The 19922-nt window shown below is 43.7% G+C and overlaps 1 protein-coding gene across 2 annotated transcripts; it reads left to right on the top strand.

Annotated features, from left to right (window-relative positions):
• Window positions 1–1027: 1027 nt before the first annotated feature.
• LOC311098976 (G-protein-signaling modulator 2-like) lies at window positions 1028–19650 on the top strand. 2 transcript variants are annotated; one of them, XM_084139547.1, is made up of 12 exons: window positions 1028–1224; window positions 7703–7924; window positions 8505–8640; window positions 8758–8897; window positions 13467–13590; window positions 14004–14119; window positions 15321–15585; window positions 16750–16962; window positions 17149–17328; window positions 17715–17853; window positions 18003–18202; window positions 18359–19650. In XM_084139547.1, the coding sequence occupies exons 2-12, from the start codon at window positions 7704–7706 to the stop codon at window positions 18515–18517; spliced, it is 1893 nt and encodes a 630-aa protein (XP_083995673.1). In that variant the 5' UTR covers window positions 1028–1224; window position 7703; the 3' UTR covers window positions 18518–19650. The 2 variants fall into 2 exon arrangements, with proteins under 2 accessions (XP_083995673.1, XP_083995672.1); XM_084139546.1 differs by lacking the exon at window positions 1028–1224 and adding an exon at window positions 5076–5211.
• The last annotated feature ends 272 nt before the right edge of the window (window positions 19651–19922 follow it).

The following is a 19922-nucleotide window of genomic DNA, read 5'->3' as shown; positions in this document are numbered from 1 at the left end:
TCCACTTTAATTTTGAGGGTGACTCCAAATCCAGACCTCCATGGGTTGATACATTTGATTTCCATTGATAATTTTTGTGTGATTGTGTTGTCAGCACATTCAACTATGTAAAGAAAAAAGTATTTAATAAGATTATTTCATTCATTCAGATCTAGGATGTGTTGTTTAAGTGTTCCCTTTATTTTTTTGAGCAGTGTATTTTTGACTTTATGTTTTGTTTTACCCCATATGTACGGTAACTGTGTTGTTGTTTTTATCGCACTGCTTTGCTTTATCTTGGCCAGGTCGCAGTTGTAAATGAGAACTTGTTCTCAACTGGCTTACCTGGTTGAATAAAAATGGGATCTTCAAGTTCTGACATAACCCACCAGTTACGTCTGTCACATTGTTTCAAGCTCTAGGCAGTCTAATGTATGTGGCTTCATCAATAATGTACATTGTATCACGTCTGAAATTTACGCGTTTGGTTGCTTCTGTAAACTCCTGAAACCTTCTCAAAAAACATGGGGGAGCAGCAAGCTCACTTCACTCTTCTCTCTCCCTGCTGCTGCTGACAAACGTCGAGCTTTTGAAAGCACTTGTGTGTTTTGGCCAACTTCTCAATTTATGCAAACAATACTAACTTAGCCTGTCAGTTTGCTAGCAGCCATCTACATTTTATGAACAGCTAGCTACTGGCTAACGTTCTGCAACAGTGGCAGTGCAACTAGACAGGCTCCTACTTTTTCAGGCAGTCAATACTGGTTAGTTTACTTACTAGTTTTCAACCCTCCAAACTGAGATGCTTGCATTAGTAATTGCCACTATAGTCGAGAACGACTATCACAACACCTATCTTTGTTTTATTCTGCTGATTATTGCATAATTTTTGCTGACACACTTCACACCTTGAAGCTGCATGAGGATGACGTCATTAACTAATCGTACAGTTGAAATTCATTATTGAAATCTCATTGGTCCACAGACGGTTATCATGGGCGTGGCTATCTTTGAACCTGTTCCGCTGATTGGCTACTGGACTAACAACAGAGTAGCCGTAAGTTATTTTTCCACTCATCGAAGTTAGCTGAAAGTTTCTTGCTAGGTAGGTTAGCAAAGTGGTGAATTTATAAGTACTTATGGCAATACATATAAAGTTGTATTATAAAGTTGTTGAATAAAACTGGAATTGTATTTACCGTCCGATTTGAAGTATCGAAAAGGGCAGTAACTGGACCGCCTAACGTAAGTGGACTGCTAGCCTACCCAGCTAGCTAACGTTAGCCAGCTGAGCTAACGTTAGCTATCGTGACAGGTTGTAGAGTTTCTCTGGTTGTGTACCCATAGCGTAGCCCTCTAGCTATAAGCTAAATAAATAGCTATATGGTTGTGGTTGTAACTTGCAAGTTTGTTAGAACTGGATTGTTTGCTACCTAGCAAGTTAGTTTTCTCACTTGATTTGCTGATCAAATCGGTCAGTTCAGGCCTCCTGTAGTACAGTTGGTAGAGCATGGCGCTTGCAACGCCAGGGTTGTGGGTTCGAATCCCACGGGGAGCCAGTATGAAAAATGTATGTATTCACTAACTGTAAGTCGCTCTGGATAAGAGTGTCTGCTAAATGACTAAAATGCAAATGTAGTTCACTATTTGGGGAACGCCTTAGCTATATTCGTCAAAATAAATATTTACTATGTCATCATTTGCTAATCAAATACAGTTAGTATGTTATAGGCTTATAGCTATGTCTCGTGTGTGCAACATATCTACAGTTGTTTACTAACTTAGTTCGTTTTCTACTGTTAAATTGCTGTGTTAAACTGTCAATTTTTTTCCTAGCCTAAAGCAAGTTGCATTCTATTTTTCTGGGAAATCATGGTATGACTTCATCTCTTCTGGGAAATGAATTAGGGAACTAGGCAACAAAATGTGAAAGAAAACAGTAGAAACACATTCAACTATTGGTATTAATCTATATCAGGTGTATCTTTTTCTTCTTTCTTCGGGCTTCTCAGAGTCCCAATCCCCGCTAACTAGCCTATCCCCACACTGAATCATTTCAGTTGTGGAGTGCCTCTTTCTAGATCTGTCCCTTTTGTTTCGATGGTGATTTGCTGGGTGCATCACTGCACTCATGCATTATTCTGCTTTGGTGTTTCCATGTTTGCTTGGTTAATAAGAGGCTGTGGACTGGTTAATAAGAGGCTGTGGACACAGAGAGAATAGACCACCCTGTGAGTACATTAAAGATGAGCTCATGATAACAGTTCTGTGTGTGATGTGGGAGCCAGCCTCCTGTCAAGCTGTTCTTTCAAATGACTCCTTTTGTTGTCACAGCTGCACTGTGGTAGTACATCACTTGTCCTATTAACCATTACTTCATAGTCGCACACAGGCAGCTTTGTCCCCGGCTCTGACACATACATTACACACCCATTTGGTGCACAATATTGGATAAGGTTTCAGTGCACACACTCTGGCAGCTGTTGATTGCTAGCTATAAACATATGTACAGGCATGTATTGCACAGAGTACGGCACAGACTCCCCAAGCACAAACAAAAGCAGGCTTAAAGAGTTCACACCGACTCGAATGGCAGCTAAACAACAGAGCAGACAACCTAGTTTTCATAGCTTTATTTTTGGAAGATTTGGGGATTTCTAGATAAAGATCAATGATTTATGCAAACCCGCCCCCAAATAGATCCAATGACAAACTTTTCTCCAAAGAGCTGCTTCAAAGGTGAGCTGTCTACAATGTTCCCAAAATTAGGTATTCTGTATACTCATTGTGGCTACACTAACACTATGGGATTGTGGGGTGAAATATCCTCAATTTTAGCGTGGCTGTCAGATTCCGGCCTCACCCCGGTGTGATAATCAGTGCTTTGGTTACAGTTCTACTCATTGGCGTGGACAGATGGCTGTTGGCCGGGGCCTGCATTTAGGTCATCCACAAACACACTTTGTGACGTCATCATGCCATAACTGCAGTGCAAATGTCCCATTGGATCTATTACTGTTAGAGATGGCTCAGAATGAAGTACCCCAAAGTAATGTTACTGTTATCAAAAGTGGTCTAAAGTCAAACTGCCAAACCCATATTCAATGCCGACATCTCTTGTGCAAATTCTGCATGTGCCAGGAGGCATCTGTGCAAGCCTTAATCCCTAAGCAAAGGGAAGGATTGGTACTATATAGTTCCATCTAATTATATGAGAGACTCATTAACATACAATTGTTTTCAGAAGAAGTAGCCTAATGTGTGTAAGAGGTTTTTACTGATCAGTTCTGGTTGTTGCCATGACCTCCTATCCTTCTTGACTGAGGAATACAAGGATCATGTCTGCTCTGCCGCCTGCTGGGGTTCTACCGGTGAGGGGTTAAACTGAGGATGGGGGTTTCCTGTTTTCCGGTGTGAACTCAATGCCGTGCTGCTCTCTGTGTCCTCTCTCTTCGTAACCACTGAGAGTCTTTCAATTTTGCTTCAAAGCGAGATGATGCATTGGTTTTATTAGGCTGTATCCACAAAGGCAACGAGCAGCTCGACAAAGAGGAGGTCTGTGGTGAACCATCCCCAGGTTGAAAGTAGATTACTCCTGGATTAGGAAAGTGATGATTCACAACAACAAGTCTTTGAATAATCTTTGTGAATGTCATTTAGTTACAGGCTGTTGCAATACTACCTACTATCAGAATATGCTTCTTTCTATGATCCACCAATGAATATTAATATGCACCTGCAGCATACATTTCAATACCGCTTACTGTTTTTTATATTTGTAATAATTGTACTCTTTTGATGCTTAGCTGGTAGCCTAATTTGGTTTTAGGAATAACCTGTTAATTAGGCTTACTCTTTACTACTAAAATGTGCGTATGGAAAGAGATGGCCTTCTTTATTATGTGGGAAGGAGGCAGCATTTGGTCTTGCACTGGTGGCGTTCCTTATCTATTATGTAGGAAGGAGGCAGCGTTTGGTCTTGCACTGGTGGCGTTCCTTATCTATTATGTAGGAAGGAGGCAGCGTTTGGTCTTGCACTGGTGGCGTTCCTTATCTATTATGTAGGAAGGAGGCAGCGTTTGGTCTTGCACTGGTGGCGTTCCTTATCTATTATGTAGGAAGGAGGCAGCGTTTGGTCTTGCACTGGTGGCGTTCCTTATCTATTATGTAGGAAGGAGGCAGCGTTTGGTCTTGCGCTGGTGGCGTTCCTTATCTATTATGTAGGAAGGAGGCAGCGTTTGGTCTTGCACTGGTGGCGTTCCTTATCTATTATGTAGGAAGGAGGCAGCGTTTGGTCTTGCGCTGGTGGCGTTCCTTATCTATTATGTAGGAAGGAGGCAGCGTTTGGTCTTGCGCTGGTGGCGTTCCTTTTCTATGATTACTGGGCTTTCTTATCACTGTACAAAAAATGGGTTTTCAGCGCAGTCGTAACTGTGCAGATCCTTTTTCAAACTTCTTTCGTCAGCCAGGCTACTTTCCCTACTTCTCGCTAAATAATACAAGTTTAATCAATTTGCAATTATAATTATCGTTGCTGTGGTGGTTACATGTTCTCTTTTGCCTACCAATGACTTTCATATACAGGATATTACATGTGCCTGTGGTGATTGGGAAAAATCCTCTACTGCTTCTCTGCTTGCCTAGGCCAACTGTATCCTTACCCTTTGGTAGATCCTGAGCACTGGTGATTGAGTCATTGATTGACAGCTTGCGTGTGGTGTGGGGGTGAACCCACCATCCACTCCTCTCTCACACTCCTGCCCTGCCCTGAGTGTGCACGCTGTTTAGTGGGTGTTGCCATGGTGTCGCATGGCCAGAATGAGGCTTCACACACGGCATCTTGTGTTCTCTTCACAGAGGGCTGCTGAGCAGAGCCGTGGTGGCACTGACAAGCCAAACTCAGTAGGATAAATGCAGCCTCGTGGACTGATGGGCAACTGTCTGTCTGGGGATCTCTGTCTGGGGCTGTGGTCATGTCTCTAGACGGACTAACAGTCGAAGGACAAACAACCTTACCAAAAAAAAGGAATATTAGGATTTTCCATCAACTCTTGTTGTGAAGGTTCTGACCACTTCTAGGTCCATCAGATGTTTTTTGACTTTTCTTTTTTTCATTATCATTATTTTTTTTGGATTTAAACTGGGATCGTCCCACATATGATCTTCAATGGATTCCGTTGGCTCTTTGGTTAGCGTTCAAGATAAGGACCAGTCCTATCATGTCCGATACAGGTAGGTATGACCTTCCTCATACCCCCATGCATTATACTGTCACTGTCTCAATCTTTGGTCAACATATTTTGTTTCATGTACGGCCTAGATTGGGTGCTTTAAACTTTCCTTCATAGTAGTGATTTATTTTGTCATTTTTAAAAAAAGAGTTGGAACAAGAATTTAACAACAATGATCATTGTAGGATTTTACACATGTACACAGTAGATCAAGTAGCCTAGATCTCATACGATCTCATAAATCTGTTGCATGGGATGAGATCAGATTTTCCATAGCTTTCAGGTGTGAATTGGTAGGCTAGATTTCCCTCCATTTAACTGAAGTTGTGAGATGAAGTTCCATGGAAGTGGAGTTGAGTGACAGTGATAGTGGGAATGTAGACTGACTAGCTGAGCTGTAGACTGACTCCTGTTCCCATGTTTGATGACTCGTGGCAGACTGGCAGGTCACTGACTTTCATAGGTGTCACCCAGCACCTGGCCCAATGTAAAGAGCACCCACCGGCAGGTGTGACCTGGGAAAAACAGGAAGAACTGCCCAGGCTTCTCAATCAATATTTAACAAGCCTCTGAAACATTCATGATGATTTGCTTTGTATTACTAGTTTCCAAATTAATTGACTCAACTTCTTTGAAAGGAGTGGAGGGACATCTGTTTGGTAGAAGGCACCATGGTTGTATGTTCAACCATGTTCATCTCTATCTATAGGATTTATAAGCATTTTCCTGGTCAACCATTAAAATGCATTTGAGCATTAGCGCTGAGGTGACAATCATGGCATATCTGTTCTCAAACGCTTCAATGTTAGTGTTAAAGGTAGGCCTAACTCACTCCCAGTCCAACCTTGTACATTTAATTGAATAACTTAAACCTAGTAGAGCTGGCACGATAAACCGAAAAGTTTGAAATTAAATAATTTTGATAATATGGGTGATTGTTAATGGGACAATTGATGGCTACAACCATCAAACTAGAAGTAGTAGTTTAAAGGATAATAAGCCCTGCAGCTTTGTAAGCAGGGTCTGTATAACCACTGTAGGACCCACTGTAGTAATTCCAGCCAGGTGACAAGGCCAGAGAGGAGAGAGACAAGTAGATTACCTCATGGAACGCTGACAGTAGATTTTCCCCTTTTATCCTTAGGGTTAGCCTACTTTACCGCAACCGTAGTGTGTGGCGTGCAAAAATATGGTCGTTGGTGACTTGTGGGAATGGAAGGAGATCTTTTCAATGTTTTGGTAAAATATTTTCAGTGAGACATTGAAGAGAGTAGGCTACCTTAGCCCTTGTCCGGAATGTGTTTAGCTCTCGACTGTTGCACAGGTATCATCTTTAAACCCAGTGGAAGCCTCTTTAGATGTCGTTCAGACGTGCCATGTGCTGTTGTAGGAGGAGAAAAACCCCCAGGTATGGTTGTAGTGTGTGGTTAGAAATAACCACAGTAGGGTAAATCCAGTATCTGTCACTATACAGTACAATCATTGATTTTAATTTCATCTGCAAGACCGACACCGGCTCAGTGTAACATTGTTCATAGTCTGTAAACAGTGAAAAATTCCTTTTATTTAAATACAGTAAACAAAACTATAGATTTTTCCCTTCAATATCAATGTTATAACCCTTTTTAGTTTCATAATGCATAAAATGTGTTTAGTAGGTCAGGTCTAATGTCAGTCAGTATTCTGTGAGAGCTTTCTAAACAGAACACTGGGTGGGTGGGGGGCACTTGATATAAGAGGGAAAACTTGAAGTAAAAAAACATGCATGAATACAGTTAATCTCCTCTAACAAAGCGGTGGGTGTTTTTGCAGTAGAACACAAAGGATGGCAGAGACCGTAACAATTGAAGCCAGGCTGCATGAATATCACTAATCTGCTCCTAATCTGTTAATCCACCTGCTTCTGTGGATGCTCCTCTGACCCTGCCTGGGGTTAAAGTGACCGAAACACCCAGAATGTTACAGCATCCTGAGCGTTGCAGATGTAATGTCCACATCTTGCTCAGTCCCTATTCTACACAGCAGAGAACCATGCCTGTAGACAATACACTTCTGTCTGAATGTTCTGTAAACATTGAGCCCACTGAATAGCCTAGTCCTCCACGGAGCTGTCTGCGAGATCGCTGCGTATTGTACTGTAGAGAGGAAGTCAGCCCTACCATAACAAACAAACCTCTGATAAACCAAGGCTATTGTCCTCAGAACTAAGAAGGAAGTAGCCAAACAAACTCCACATTCACAGTCTCTGATGGAGAGTGAGAGGGAAGGTAGTCATACGTTTCTTCTGCTTCTATAACTTGAACACTTAGGCTAATGTGTGGCTTTGGTTTCTAGTTTATTTGAACTGTGGCCACTTTGGAACGTTTAGGCTCAATAAACTTGGGTTGTTTTGGACAATACTATTTTCTCCCGTCTGTGCCTACTGAACGCCACCAGCTCCATAGATCAACAATTCTATATTTTACCTAAACCGCCTCTGCTGCCCCCTGTAGGATGGAGGCGTCCTGCCTGGAGCTGGCCCTGGAGGGGGAGCGGCTCTGTAAGGTGGCCGACTACAGCGCGGGGGTGTCCTTCTTTGAGGCGGCCATCCAAGTTGGCACTGAGGACCTGCAAGTGCTGAGTGCTATCTATAGCCAGCTGGGCAACGCCTACTTCCACCTGCATGACTACGCCAAGGCCTTGGAGTTCCACCATCATGATCTCACCTTGACCAGGTAGGAACACACCGATCACCAGGTAGGAAGGAACACACCGATCACCAGGTAGGAAGGAACACACCGATCACCAGGTAGGAAGGAACACACCGATCACCAGGTAGGAAGGAACACACCGATCACCAGGTAGGAAGGAACACACCGATCACCAGGTAGGAAGGAACACACCGATCACCAGGTAGGAAGGAACACACCGATCACCAGGTAGGAAGGAACACACCGATCACCAGGTAGGAAGGAACACACCGATCACCAGGGAGGAAGGAACACACCGATCACCAGGTAGGAAGGAACACACCGATCACCAGGGAGGAAGGAACACACCGATCACCAGGTAGGAAGGAACACACCGATCACCAGGTAGGAAGGAACACACCGATCACCAGGGAGGAAGGAACACACCGATCACCAGGGCCGTATTAATAAAGCTTCTCAGAGTAGGACCAGGTCATTGTTCCCTCTTATCAGCATGACCTCACCACATAATTCAGCTGTCTGGACGTAAGCATTTTGCCATTTAAAGTAGATGAGCTTTTCCATCCCATGATTTAATGATGACATTTTACGATCCCATTCTCAGGACCATCGGGGACCAGCATGGAGAGGCTAAAGCCAGTGGTAACCTAGGCAACACGCTGAAGGTGTTGGGTAGGTATGATGAGGCTGTGGTCTGCTGTCAGAGGCACTTAGATATCGCCATGGACCTGCACGACAAGGTGAGATTGATTAATGAATCAACTGATTTGCGGTTTATTCCGGTGTTTAAATGCAGCTTTGGCTTCTTTTACGGTTTTGGAATTGACATTGGCTCTGTTCTTCTGTCTCTTCGTTAGGTGGGGCAGGCGAGGGCGCTGTATAACTTTGGGAACGTGTATCATGCCAAAGGCAAGACCATCTGTTGGAGCGGTGCGGAGCCTGGAGAGTTCCCTGAGGAGGTCATGACTGCACTTAGGAAAGCAGCGGAATACTACGAGTGAGTTAGTTTGTGTGCAGGCATTTTGTTCATGTGCCTTAAGTCAGGTACTGTAGAGTAGAATATTATATACAGTACCAGTCAGAAGTTTGGACACACCTACTCATTCAAGGGTTTTTCTTTATTTTTACTATTTTCAACATTGTAGAATAATAGTGAAGACATCAACACTATGAAATAACACATATGGAATCATGTAGTATTTTATATTTGAGATTCTTCAAAGTAGCCACCCTTTGCCTTGATGACAGCTTTGCACACTCTTGGCATTCTCTCAACCAGCTTCATGAGGTAGTCACCTTGAATGCATTTTAATTGACAGGTGTGCCTTGTTAAAAGTACATTTGTGGAATTTATTTCCTTCTTAATTCATTTGAACCAATCAGTTGTGTTGTGACAAGGTAGGGTTGGTATACAGAAGATAGCCCTATTTGGTAAAAAACCAAATCCATATTATGGCAAGAACAGCTCAAATAAGCAAAGTGAAACGACAGTTACTTTAAGACATGATGGTCAGTCAATCTGGAAAATCTCAAGAACTTTGAATGTTTCTTCAAGTGCAGTCGCAAAAACCATCAAGCGCTATGATGAAACTGGCTCTCATGAGGACCGCCAAAGGAAAGGAAGACCCAGAGTTACCTCTGCTGCAGAGTATAAGTTCATTAGAGTTACCAGCCTCAGAAATTGTAACCCAAATAAATGCAAAAGTAACAGACACATCTCAACATCAACTGTTCAGAGGAGACTGTGTGAATCAGGCCTTCATGGTCGAATTGCTGCAAAGAAACCACTACTAAAGGACACCAATAAGAAGAAGAGGCTTGCTTAGACCAAGAAAAACAAGCAATGGACATTAGACTGGTGGAAATTTGTCCTTTGGTCTGGAGTCCAAATTTGAGATTTTTGGTTCCAACTGCCGTGTCTTTGTGAGACGCAGTGTGGGTGAACGGATGATCTCCGCATGTGTATTTCCCACCGTAAAGCATGGAGGAGGAGGTGCTATGGTGTGGGGGTGCTTTGCTGGTGACACGGTATGTGTTATTTTATAGATTTGATGTCTTCACTATTATTCTACAATGTAGAAAATAGTAAAAAATAAAGAATAACCTTTGAATGAGTAGGTGTTCTAAAACTTTTGACCGGTAGTGTACATATACAGTACCAGTCAAAAGTTTGGACACACCTACTCATTCAAGGGTTTTTCTTCATTTTTTACTATTTTCTACATTGTAGAATAATAGTGACGACATCAAAACTATGAAATAACACATGGAATCATGTAGTAACCAAAACAGTGTTAAACAAATCAAAATATATTTTATATGTGAGGTTCTTCAAATAGCCACCCTTTGCCTTGATGACAGCTTTACACATTCTTGGCATTCTCTCAACCAGCTTCAACAGTCTTGAAGGAGTTCCCACATATGCTGAGCACTTGTTGGCTGCTTTTACTTCACTCTGCCGTCCGACTCATCCCAAACCATCTCAATTGGGTTGAGGTCGGGGATTGTGGAGGCCAGGTCATCTGATGCAGCACTCCATCACTCTCCTTCTTGGTAAAATAGACCTTACACAGCCTGAAGGTGTGTTGGGTCAGTGTCCTGTTGAAAAACAAATGATAGCCCCACTAAGCCCAAACCAGATGGGATGGCGTATCGCTGCAGAATGCTGTGGTAGCCATGCTGGTTAAGTGTGCCTTGAATTCTAAATAAATCACAGACAGTGTCACCAGCAAAGCACCGTAACACCACCACCTCCATGCTTTTTGGTGGGAACCACACACAGAGATCATCCGTTCACCCACACCGCACCTCGCAAAGACACTGCGGTTGGAACCAAAGGACAAATTTCCACCGGTCTAATGTCCATTGCTCGTGTTTCTTGGCCCAAGCAGGTCTCTTCTTATTATTGGTGTCCTTTTAGTAGTGGTTTCTTTGCAGCAATTCGACCATAAAGGCCTGATTCACACAGTCCCCTCTGAACAGTTGATGTTGAGATGTGTCTGTGACTTGAACTCTGTGAAGCATTTATTTGGGCTGCAATTTTTGAGTCTGGTAACTCTAATGAACTTATCCTCTGCAGCAGAGATAACTCTGGGTTTTCCTTTCCTGTGGCAGTCCTCATGAGAGCGAGTTTCAGCATAGCGCTTGATGGTTTTTGCGACTGCACTTGAAGAAACTTTCAAAGTTCTTGAAATGTTCCGTATTGACTGACCTTCATGTCGTAAAGTAATGCTTTTTGCTTATTTGAGCTGTTCTTGCCATAATATGGACTTGGTCTTTTACCAAATAGGGCTATCTTCTGTGTAGTGTACAGTGCCTTTGGAAAGTATTCAGACCCCTTGACTTTTTCCACATTTTGTTACATTACAGCCTTATTCTAAAATGGATTAAAGAAAACTTTTTCCTCAGCAATCTACACACAATACCCCATAATGACGAAGCGAAAAATAAAAAAACTGAAATACCTTACTTACATAAGTATTCAGCCCCTTTGCTATGAGACTCCAAATTGAGCTCAGGTGCATCCTGTTTACATTGATCATCCTTGAGATGTTTCTACAACTTTGAGTCCACCTGTGGTACATTCAATTGATTGGACATGATTTGGAAAGGCACACACCTGTCTATATAGGCCCAGTGTAGCTCAGTTGGTAGAGCATGGCATTTGCAACGCCAGGGTTGTGGGTTCGATTCCCACGGGGGGCCAGTATGAAAAATGTATGCACTCACTAACTGTAAGTCGCTCTGGATAAGAGTGTCTGCTAAATGACTAAAATGTAAAATGTATATAAGGTCCCACAGTTGACAGTGCATGTCAGAGCAAAAACCAAGTCCTGAGGTCAAAGGAATTGTCCGTAGATCTCCGAGACAGGATTGTGTCGAGGCACAGATCTGGGGAAGGGTACCAAAACATTTCTGCAGCATTGAAGGTCTCCAAGAACACAGTGGCCTCCATCATTCTTAAATGGAAGATGTTTGGAACCACCAAGACTCTTCCTAGAGCTGGCCGCCTTGCCAAACTGAGCAATCGAGGGAGAAGGGCCTTGGTCAGGGAGGTGACCAAGAACCTGATGGTCACTGACAGAGCTCTAGAGTTCCTCTGTGGAGATGGGAGAACCTTCCAGAAGGACAACTATCTCTGCAGCACTCCACCAATCAGGCCTTTATGGTAGAGTGGCCAGACGGAAGCCACTCCTCAGTAAAAGGCACATGACAGTCCGCTTGGAGTTTGCCAAAAGGCACCTAAAGACTCAGACCATGACAAACAAGATTCTCTGGTCTGCTGAAACCCAGAATTAACTCTTTGGCCTGAATACCAAGCATTACGTCTGGAGGAAACCTGGCACCATCTCTACGGTGAAGCATGGTGGTGGCAGCATCATGCTGTGGGGATGTTTTTCAGCGGCAGGGACTGGGAGACTAGTCAGGATGAACAGAGCAAAGTACGGAGAGATCCTTGATGAAAACCTGCTCCAGAGCACACAGGACCTCAGATTGGGGCGAAGGTTCACCTTCCAAAAGGACAACGACCCTAAGCACACAGCCAAAACAACGCAGGAGTGGCTTCGGGACAAGTCTCTGAATGTCCTTGAGTGGCCCAGCCAGAGCCCGGAGTTTAACCCAAACAGACATCTCTGGAGAGACCTGAAAATGGCTGTGCAGCAATGCTCCCCGTCCAACCTGACAGAGCTTGAGAGGATCTGCAGAGAAGAATGGGAGAAACTCCCCAAATACAGGTGTGCCAAGCTTGTAGCCTCATACCCAAGAAAACTCAATGCTTTAATCGCTGCCAAAGGTGTTTCAACTAAGTGCTGAGTAAAGGGTCTGATTACATATGTAAATGTGATACTTCAGGCTTTGTCATAATGGGCGTAGATTGAGGAGAAAAAACAATTTAATCAATTTTAGAATAAGGCTGTAACATAATGTGGAAACAGTCCAGCGATCTGAATACTTTCCGAAGGCACTGTGTGTGTATGTATATGTGTGTGTGTGTGTGTGTGTATATATATATATATATATATATATATATATATATATATATATATATATATATATATATACTTAGAAATGTAATTTTTTTGTCCATTAAAATAACATCAAATTGATCAGAAATACAGTGTAGACATTGTTAATGTTGTAAATGGCTATTGTAGCTTGAAACGGCTGATTTCTAATGGAATATCTACATAGGCGTACAGAGGCCCATTATCAGCAACCATCAGTCCTGTGTTCCAATGGCACGTTGTGTTTGCTAATCCAAGTTTATCATTTTAAAAGGCTAATTGATCATTAGAAAACCCTTTTGCAATTATGTTAGCACAGCTGAAAACTGTTGTGCTGATTTAAAGAAGCAATAAAACTGGCCTTCTTGAGACTAGTTGAGTATCTGGAGCATCAGCAGTTGTGGGTTCGATTACAGGCTCAAAATGGCCAGAAACAAATAACTTTCTTCTGAAACTCATCAGCCTATTCTTGTTCTGAGTAATGAATGCTATTCCATGCGGCTATTTTTTGTTGTTATTTTTAAACAATGTTTTTTTCAACGTTTTGTCTGTATTTTCAGAGCAAACTTATCCATAGTGAAGGAGCTTGGAGATCGTGCCGCCCAGGGCCGAACATACGGTAACCTTGGCAACACACACTACCTGTTAGGAGACTTCCGGAATGCAGTGGCATCACATGAACAGGTAATTAAAATCTGATCAAAGTGTATAACATGCCATTAAGTGCTCGATTCAGTCAAAACGGCACTGCTAAAACACACCCTTTTATCCTTTGGCCAAACGGAATAGTGGTTTTGCGTACCGTAGTAGAAATACCAGTTAGACTCCCGTCACTGGAAGATGAGTAGTAGTTTGTACACAAAGGAACTCCATAAACATTACTGAGGCAGGTTTGATTAAATCTAGCCATTAGTCTTTTGTCAGATAGATTTCCATTTTCTGTGGTTCTCTGTAGTTCATTTATAATGTCCTGTATGGCTCATTTCAATCCAGAAAGACTGGAGGTAAACATATGACACAATGGAAGACTAGAGTCACTGGCTGTACCGAGACCAAGGTGGTGTTGTAATGTGTGTGTTCGTCCATTTCTTTCCCAGCGCCTCCAGATTGCCAAGGAGTTTGGCGACCGCTCGGCAGAGAGAAGGGCCTACTGCAACCTGGGGAACGCCTATATCTTTCTGGGGGAATTTGAAGTGGCAGCCGAGCATTACAAGTGAGCCAAACCCCCCAGCCCAGCCGTTCTTCTTCTCTTAATAAAGTTCACTCCCCCTGAGAAAACAACCCTTCTGTCAGTCTGGAGGGTTAACACCGTTAGAACGCCGTAGGGTTTCAGTCTGGAGGGTTAACACCGTTAGAACGCTGTAGGGTTTCAGTCTGGAGGGTTAACACCGTTAGAACGCCGTAGGGTTTCAGTCTGGAGGGTTAACACCGTTAGAACGCCGTAGGGTTTCAGTCTGGAGGGTTAACACCGTTAGAACGCCGTAGGGTTTCAGTCTGGAGGGTTAACACCGTTAGAACGCCGTAGGGTTTCAGTCTGGAGGGTTAACACCGTTAGAACGCCGTAGGGTTTCAGTCTGGAGGGTTAACACCGTTAGAACGCCGTAGGGTTTCAGTCTGGAGGGTTAACACCGTTAGAACGCCGTAGGGTTTCAGTCTGGAGGGTTAACACCGTTAGAACGCCGTAGGGTTTCAGTCTGGAGGGTTAACACCGTTAGAACGCCGTAGGGTTTCAGTCTGGAGGGTTAACACCGTTAGAACGCCGTAGGGTTTCAGTCTGGAGGGTTAACACCGTTAGAACGCCGTAGGGTTTCAGTCTGGAGGGTTAACACCGTTAGAACGCCGTAGGGTTTCAGTCTGGAGGGTTAACACCGTCAGAACGCCGTAGGGTTTCAGTCTGGAGGGTTAACACCGTTAGAACGCCGTAGGGTTTCAGTCTGGAGGGTTAACACCGTTAGAACGCCGTAGGGTTTCAGTCTGGAGGGTTAACACCGTTAGAACGCCGTAGGGTTTCAGTCTGGAGGGTTAACACCGTTAGAACGCCGTAGGGTTTCAGTCTGGAGGGTTAACACCGTTAGAACGCCGTAGGGTTTCAGTCTGGAGGGTTAACACCGTTAGAACGCCGTAGGGTTTCAGTCTGGAGGGTTAACACCGTTAGAACGCCTTAGGGTTTCAGTCTGGAGGGTTAACACCGTTAGAACGCCGTAGGGTTTCAGGAGAGATGGCAGCAGCTATGCCTCTAAGGACACATTATAATGTCCAGAGGGTCAGCAAACAGATGAGTGTGTGTGTGTGTGTGTCTGCATGTATGCATTGTGCATTCATATACTGAAGTTAATTTCAGGAACAGATTAGCCTTTTGGGGTATGTGTCACTATGAATGAGAGACAGTGATGTGATGTGGTTGTGGTTGTCAGGAGGACTCTGCAGCTGGCCAGACTGCTGAAGGACCGAGCTGTAGAGGCTCAGGCCTGTTACAGTCTGGGAAACACCTACACATTGCTCCAGGACTACGATAGGGCCATAGACTACCACCTCAAACACCTCATCATCGCACAGGACCTCAACGACAGGATTGGTGAGGGCCGGGCGTGCTGGAGTTTAGGGAACGCTCACACAGCACTGGGGAACCATGACCAGGCCATGCACTTTGCTGAGAAACACCTGGAGATCTCCAAAGAGGTAGACTACACTATCATGAGTAGGGCTATTGCGGTGAGCATATTACCGCCACACCGGCGGTCACGAGTCATGAAGGCAGTCAAATTCCACATGACCGTTTAGTCACGGTAATTAGGCTTCTCCAAGCTCTGATGCTGCTGATGGTGCTTCGGAGCGCGCAGCACTCAGGGAGAAGGGCACAATGCAGCACTCAGGGAGAAGGGCACAACGGCCGCTGATTTGTTTTTAGGGTGCATTATGGCCACAAAGGGGATGCCGGCGTGAAATTCAAGGCATTATCAAGTGCTTGTCAAATTGTGAATGAGAGACTGATAAAGTGTGTACAGCCTGCGCAAAAAACAAAGCAGAGCTCATGCCTTTCAAGCGACTTTTTTTCAAATCGTCATTAGTCGCATCATGCAGCCTTAGAATGTATTAAAAATCAAAACATATAGCCCAACGTTTGTAGAACGACTAAAGTTACATTAATAACTCTAAATTAAGCATATAGGAGTACCTATTTCTTTGTTAACCACTCAACACAGAATAGCCGCATGTGCGCACTCCCTCAAATCGTTTGGAGAAAATATTTATATTTTATTCAGCTATGTTCAATTGAATTATTCATACTATAAAATAATGCCACGGAATTCTGAGCAAATCTTGTCTGCTAAATGAACTAGTGTAGCCCACAGCCATTTGGCATAGCCAGATCAGGACCTAACATAAGGACAACTCAGAGTATGCTATTCTGTTCTTCTGAAATAGACTACATTTTCTTCACATCATGCTTCTTTAGACCTGTCTAAAATAAATAATGGATGTATTGTAAAGGTGTAGGCTATACTACATGGATTTATTAGACCTTTTTAAAATGTAGATGTTCCAAAGGTCTGCATCAGTGGCTTGTAGGCTATGTGTGGAAGCCAGGAGATGCTAAATGTGTTTATGTTAATTACGGTCAATTACCGTGAGACCGACAGTTATTTGCTTGACAATCACCGGCTGATGAAATTTCGTGACCGCCACAGCCCTAATCATGAGACCCACCTTGTGAGTAGGACCACACGTTTTTACTGAATCCTAAAATGTGTGGTCCGCTAAAACTCATGGCCGTGGAAACCATATCCATATAGAAAATGTATCTGATTACAGCAGGGTCAATCCTAATGTGGTGTGTTTCAGACTGGTGACCGGAGTGGAGAGCTGACAGCCCGTATGAACGTGTCAGACCTGCAGATGGTGCTGGGGCTGAGCTACAGCACCAACAACTCCACCCTGTCTGAGAACCCCATCAAGGACATGGACAACAACCTGCACGGAGCCAGGCCCAGGATGGGCAGACGGCACAGCATGGAAAACCTGGAGCTCATGAAACTCAACCCAGACAAGATCAACGTAAGTTACTGGGTTTCAAAGGTGCAATCTGTAACTTTCTATTCTCTAGCCTTAGTGGCAATTCAAAGTGCACAATTGACCTGAAATTAGTGAAATTACACGTTTGTGATGTGTATTCAACACAGGTGTAAAACCTGAGTTGTATAAAGTTTGGTTTGACGTGTCTCCCCTCCCTCTTGTCTCCAGGCTCAGAAGTGGAACAGTGACATCCTGACCAAGCAGTCTAAACCCACCATGGCTAAGAGCTCCTCCAAGCTGTTCTTCGTCAGCCGTCTGCGTAGCAAGAAGCACAAGGCTGGGGGCTCCAGTAAAGTCCTGCAGGACACCAGTAACACCCCACAGACCCCCGCACAGGGACCACAGAAGGTTAGAGGGAAAACATGATCCTTACTCCTTGCAGATGCATTTATCTAGTCCTAAACCAACTCTTAGCCGTTGACCATTCTCCTAGTTCTGAAACTACTACGGAAACTACTACTACTGATACTACTATACTCTACTACTGATAGTACTACTACTCTACTACTACTACTGATACTACTAATCTACCATACTACTACTACACTCTACTACCAGTAATACTACTACTCCTCTACTACTCTATGGATACTACTATACTCTACTAGTACGTCTACTATTATTCTACTACTACTGTACTACCAATACTACTCTATTCTACTACTTATAGCTTATTAGAGCGGGGCTATTATGATGCAATATAAAGTATTTAATTCTCACTCTCACTCACTAAGAGGGCCAGTCCAGACATGCTCGGGGACGAGGGCTTCTTTGACCTGCTGAGTCGTTTCCAGAGCAACAGGATGGACGACCAGCGCTGTTCCATACAGGAAAAGAGCTCCTCTGACTCTCCAGCCAGAGCCATGAGGAAATGTAAGCGTAAACACACATACTCTGTCATATGACGTTATGAAATATGGGTGTTAATACATACCCGCTTCTGACAAAATCCATGGCAAAATGTGCCTGTGATCCCAATATTGATCTCTCTCCCTCTTCTCCTCCATCTCTCTCTCCTCCAGCGGTGTCAGAGTCAGCGGCTGTAGCAGGCCTGGGCTCTGGGTCGGGTTCCCGATTGGAGGACGGTGGAGGTGCTGGGGGTAGTTTGCCAGGCCTTCGGGTCCACCAGAACAAAAGCCAGGCTGTTCTCAGCCACCTGATGGCCAACGCAGATAACGCTGAGCCTGACGACGACTTCTTCAACATGCTCGTCAAGTGCCAGGTGTGTGTAGTAAATAGACCCTTTTCATTAGGGTGGTGTTCAGTAGGGCACATTGTAGCAAAAGTTAGATCTCAGTGTTTTACATTGAAAGGTGTAAAAGTCTTCCTTTTCATATAGGTAACTGTTACACTTTTTCCTCTCCTATCCCTCCCTCAGGGTTCCCGTCTGGACGACCAGCGCTGCGCCCCTCCCCCAGCCCGTGGCCCCACCGTCCCAGACGAGGACTTCTTCAGCCTCATCATGAGGTCCCAGGCCAAACGCATGGACGAGCAGCGGGTCACCCTGCCCTCCGCATCAAGGCCCTGCTCCAACTGAGCCTTGCCCAAGGAGAGGGCCCCCGACGGCAGGGTGAAAACCCAGGTGGTGAACAGTGTGGAACAGGAAGGGTATTTTGTATTTGTCCACTGGTGGAGATGAGGACATTGATACTGTACTCAACAGTGGATGGGGCTATTTTATAGACTAACTTTTCAATGATTTTTTCTCTCCATAGCATAGACTATTGTGTTGCTTCCAACAATAATGGTTGTTGGGAATCGTCGATAATCCTGTCCATGGTGGGATTCAGAAGCCTCATGTTTCCAAGTTGAAAGCACTGCTGGCATTAATGTAGTCGCCTATAGGGAACCACAATATACAGTGGAACATTCAGGAACTCTAAAAGGAACCCACTGAAGGATTCTAGAATATGGAAACATTTTTCCTTATGAGGAATACTCTACTATCTGGAACTGTACTGGACATGTTGTGAAACTGCACAGACAAACATGAAGTAACATCAGATGAGTAGGTTCAGGGCATTAGGTTTTTAACAATTCTTATTTTTTTATGATTATGTACTCCATATAATTTTACTACCATCACCTGAAAATGTATCTTTAGATACGAGTCATGACTGCAGTTGTTTGTATTTATTGTACAATTTCTTTTCTAATTATTTTGTTTTAAGCTCTTGCATACTGCCATTTCACCTCCCTTTGTGGCTTGATGTGGTAGTTTTTTTGCACCAGATTTTTCTGACGTAGACTAGTCTCAGACAGGTTCAGCACTATCTTTCCCGCAGGTAGCCTAGCGGTTAAGGGCATTGGGCCAGTAACCGAAAGGTCGCTGGTTCGAATCCTGAGCCGACTAGGTGAAAAATCTGCCGACGTGCTCTTGAGCAAGACACTTAACCCGAATTGCTCCTGTAAGTCGCTCTGCATAAGAGCGTCTGATAAATGACTAAAATGTAAATGTATTTAATTGTCTATGTGTATGTTAGGAGTTGTGGTTATGAATGGAGGAATGGGATACCTCATTTAGATAAGGATAAAAAAATGAAATGCTCTTGCAGGCTTAATCTTTTGATAAAATAATTAATTCACCCGTGGGCATGTACAGTCCGATGCTTTTCTGTACTTCCTATATTTTTAATGACAGAGGAATAAAGCTTCATTTATTTAGTATAGAAATCATGTTTTGTCTTAATGTGTCACCAAACTCAAAGTTGAGTTAGCTGGAGAGGCGTCAAAGTAAGTACAGCTTTCCACAAGTCAACTATGAAATCACCTACCAAACCATGAGACTATGTGTGTAATTGAACCATGACAGATGGAAGCATAAGGTTCTTGAATGATACATTTCAAACTTCCGAACTTAGTACAGACATTAACTACAGTCCTATGTCACTGCGTAGTATATCCTGACAGCAGTTGACTGTATTAAGGAGATCACACGTTCA

Source organism: Coregonus lavaretus, assembly GCF_964263955.1.
Source record: "Coregonus lavaretus genome assembly, chromosome: 23".
Lineage (NCBI taxonomy): Eukaryota > Metazoa > Chordata > Actinopteri > Salmoniformes > Salmonidae > Coregonus > Coregonus lavaretus.
This window is presented reverse-complemented; position numbering and strand designations above follow the sequence as displayed.

Bases quoted from the DNA above. Each gene is read 5' to 3' on its own strand.
- LOC311098976 (XM_084139546.1), top strand. From the start codon at position 5,147: ATGGATTCCGTTGGCTCTTTGGTTAGCGTTCAAGATAAGGACCAGTCC. The intron at 8,898-13,466 runs GTGAGTTAGTTT...CTGTATTTTCAG, and splicing joins AAAGCAGCGGAATACTACGA to AGCAAACTTATCCATAGTGA. The intron at 13,591-14,003 runs GTAATTAAAATC...TTTCTTTCCCAG, and splicing joins CAGTGGCATCACATGAACAG to CGCCTCCAGATTGCCAAGGA.